The sequence below is a fragment of the Anneissia japonica genome, unplaced genomic scaffold (genome assembly GCF_011630105.1).
Source record: "Anneissia japonica isolate Jap-2015-1 unplaced genomic scaffold, ASM1163010v1 scaffold50161_len4308_cov121, whole genome shotgun sequence".
NCBI classification, from domain to species: Eukaryota; Metazoa; Echinodermata; class Crinoidea; order Comatulida; family Comatulidae; genus Anneissia; species Anneissia japonica.
Genome location: NW_022699063.1, coordinates 1 through 2,586, shown reverse-complemented (window position 1 = coordinate 2,586; position 2,586 = coordinate 1). Strand labels below are relative to the sequence as shown.

Here is a 2,586-nt window from a genome sequence, read left to right as displayed (position 1 = left end):
CTTATGCACTCTATTTTTTATTTTATGCTTCAATTTTTTCCATTTTTCCCCCAAAATTTTAATCAACGTCTGTATGTGAAGCGTGACTGTTGGTATCAGCCTAGGACCCTAGGGACCTAGGCCTAGAAGGAAGGGCCTAGGTAGGACGAACTCAGTCTGTAGTTAGGCCTATAGTTTATCCTCTTTCTCTCTAGCCTTTGGTATTACCATAGAATTTTCTCTAAGGTATTACTGTACAGATCTACACTTTATAAAAGGGGGTACTAGCTGTTGTTGTTGATATTATACTAACATGTAATAACATCCAAGAAGGTCACAGTTATAGTTACACACGTACATCCCATAAATCCGTAAGATATCACAGGCCTACCGTAGGTAAACATAGAAAGAACAATAATAGTAAAACTCGAGCGTCACGACATTGCGAAGTGTCTGCTCTTGTTCCTCGTATCAAACTCAGCCGAGTCAATCCGAGATGGCGCGAGTGAAGTTTCATGCAAATGTTTCGTACGGAAAAAAAAATCGCCAACCGCTGACTCATATAATCTGGACACAGTTTCAGCAGTGTTGTTGTCACTACAATGCAGGTAAGTAATAAAAAAAATGGAAAAATGGAAAATCCATCGATGCCGGCATGTATGACAAACCTATTCATTTTGTGTGTCCCGTCTATATGCCAGAGGTAGTTCGGGCATGGAACAGAATAAATTCGTCTGGTTATAGTTCTAGTTCGTCTTCTCTGTACCCCGGTTGGGTCGACAGCTTGTAATGCTTTCCGAATGCGTGCGCGTTGAACTCTGATACCTCTTGATCTGAGATGACCCATGAGATACACCTGTATCAGACATAAAAAAAAATCGAGACATTAAAATTTGGCATAAACGTTGACATTAATGTATTTATAAGGTAAGGCTATCGATCCGGCTATTTGAACAGGCCAACTCGATGTGATATTGACAGAAACGTTATTATTATTATTATTAATATTATTATTATCATCATCATTATTATTATTATTATCATTATTTGTTCATGTATTTGGTGGCGTCAGCAGAAGTTTCAGTTTAGAGGGCAAGGTGCGGGAAAAACCTGGTATTTATCATAATCGTATATTTTCAGTTATTTAATAAACGCAAAACTACACTTTCTTATGAACCTACTTTTTCCTTTTAAGTATCAATTTTCCATAAAATTCAGTATTTTATTAATTCCCCTTAAATTAACAGTAATTAGATTTTACATTACTTTTTTTACCAAGGCCCCATGAAAAAAAATTATTAGTTTATCACCCTATATTTTCCATCCCGCCCCCATTTTTCCAATGTTCACAAGTAAATCAATGGTTAGGGTCACATTTATCATAAAAAGTCATAAGAGTGGAATCAACTTTATATTTAAAAAAATATGTTTTTCCCAGTACAGTAAACATATTTGCAAGAAATCCTGAGATTTTCAAGTGAAAACAGAGGAAAAAAACGACCGTTTTAAAATAAAAATAATATATTAATTGAAAATAAAAATCAGGGGGTGATAAGCTAATAATTTTTTTATAGGCCTAATGACCTTCTGTTTCAAAAAGCAGGTCAACTTATTTTATATTTCATTTATCACTTTAAAACAAATTTGTCGTGTAGCTGTTTTTCGATACATTGATTAATGTTAATTAATAAAAATATTGTTGCTGCATCTCAAAAGTCCAAAAAAAACCCCGTATATGTCCCTTTTTTTTTTTTTTTTTTTACAAAACCATTCAATTGTCTGGCACCTCACGATTTATGTCTTTGTTAGGTTTAACCTAAACAATAAACTGACCTCGCCTGCGTTAGGGTGAGACTTCTTAATTTCATCGACAACCATTTCTAGTTCTTGATTAGTGATATCTGTATACTTAGAAGGTTCATGGCCATTAAGGTTGAGATGTCTGTAAACTGTTGTACGACTCACTCCAAAATCCCTTGCTATAATCTGCTATGGTAAACTGGAGTTTTATCATTTCCTTTGCACGTTCAATGTCGAATTCGATTCCGGGTCTCCCTGCCATCTTCTGCAACAAATATTCAACATATTCTATTATGCTTTTTAAATATTTCTGACTTTAAAGTTTTTCCACCAAAAAACAAAATGGTTGGAATTGGGGTAGGGGGTTCGTATTTCTGCATTTCTCCATTTCCCCCTAAAATTTTAATTTCGAAAATAGTGAGGTGAGGTGTAGATACCTTCTCCCCCTCCTGCATCCTGATATCCCCTACAAACGATAATAGAAAACTGCATTTTTTAACAATTTCAGGCTCAAAATCATCTTTCGTTCTTATGACACCATATTGTGTACCTTTACGCTTTTCGAAGATAGAAACCTGACAGTACAACTGTATCGCTAGGTACAGTAGTCGTACAGTACATAGGCTAGTTCTGCCTCATTGTAACCATAAAGGTTTTTTTTTATTATTATTAAAAGCCCGCAGTACTGATACAATAATTAAATGAGTAATAGTGTGATAATTAAAAAAAAAATAAATTAAAAAAAAAAAACATAACAATTAACTAGTACTTCGGTTAAACATGATAATACACGTACTTTATGCATTA

At 34.3% G+C, this 2,586-nt stretch overlaps 1 protein-coding gene across 1 annotated transcript; it reads right to left on the bottom strand.

Annotated features, from left to right (window-relative positions):
• Window positions 1-511: 511 nt before the first annotated feature.
• Window positions 512-2,220, bottom strand: LOC117102849 (the record flags this gene model as incomplete). The annotated part of the gene is made up of 2 exons (XM_033243278.1): window positions 1,813-2,220; window positions 512-835 (listed from the first exon to the last, which is right to left on the bottom strand). Coding segments are annotated over exons 1-2 (369 nt in total), but the record flags the coding sequence as incomplete, so codon positions are not given.
• Window positions 2,221-2,586: the final 366 nt, after the last annotated feature.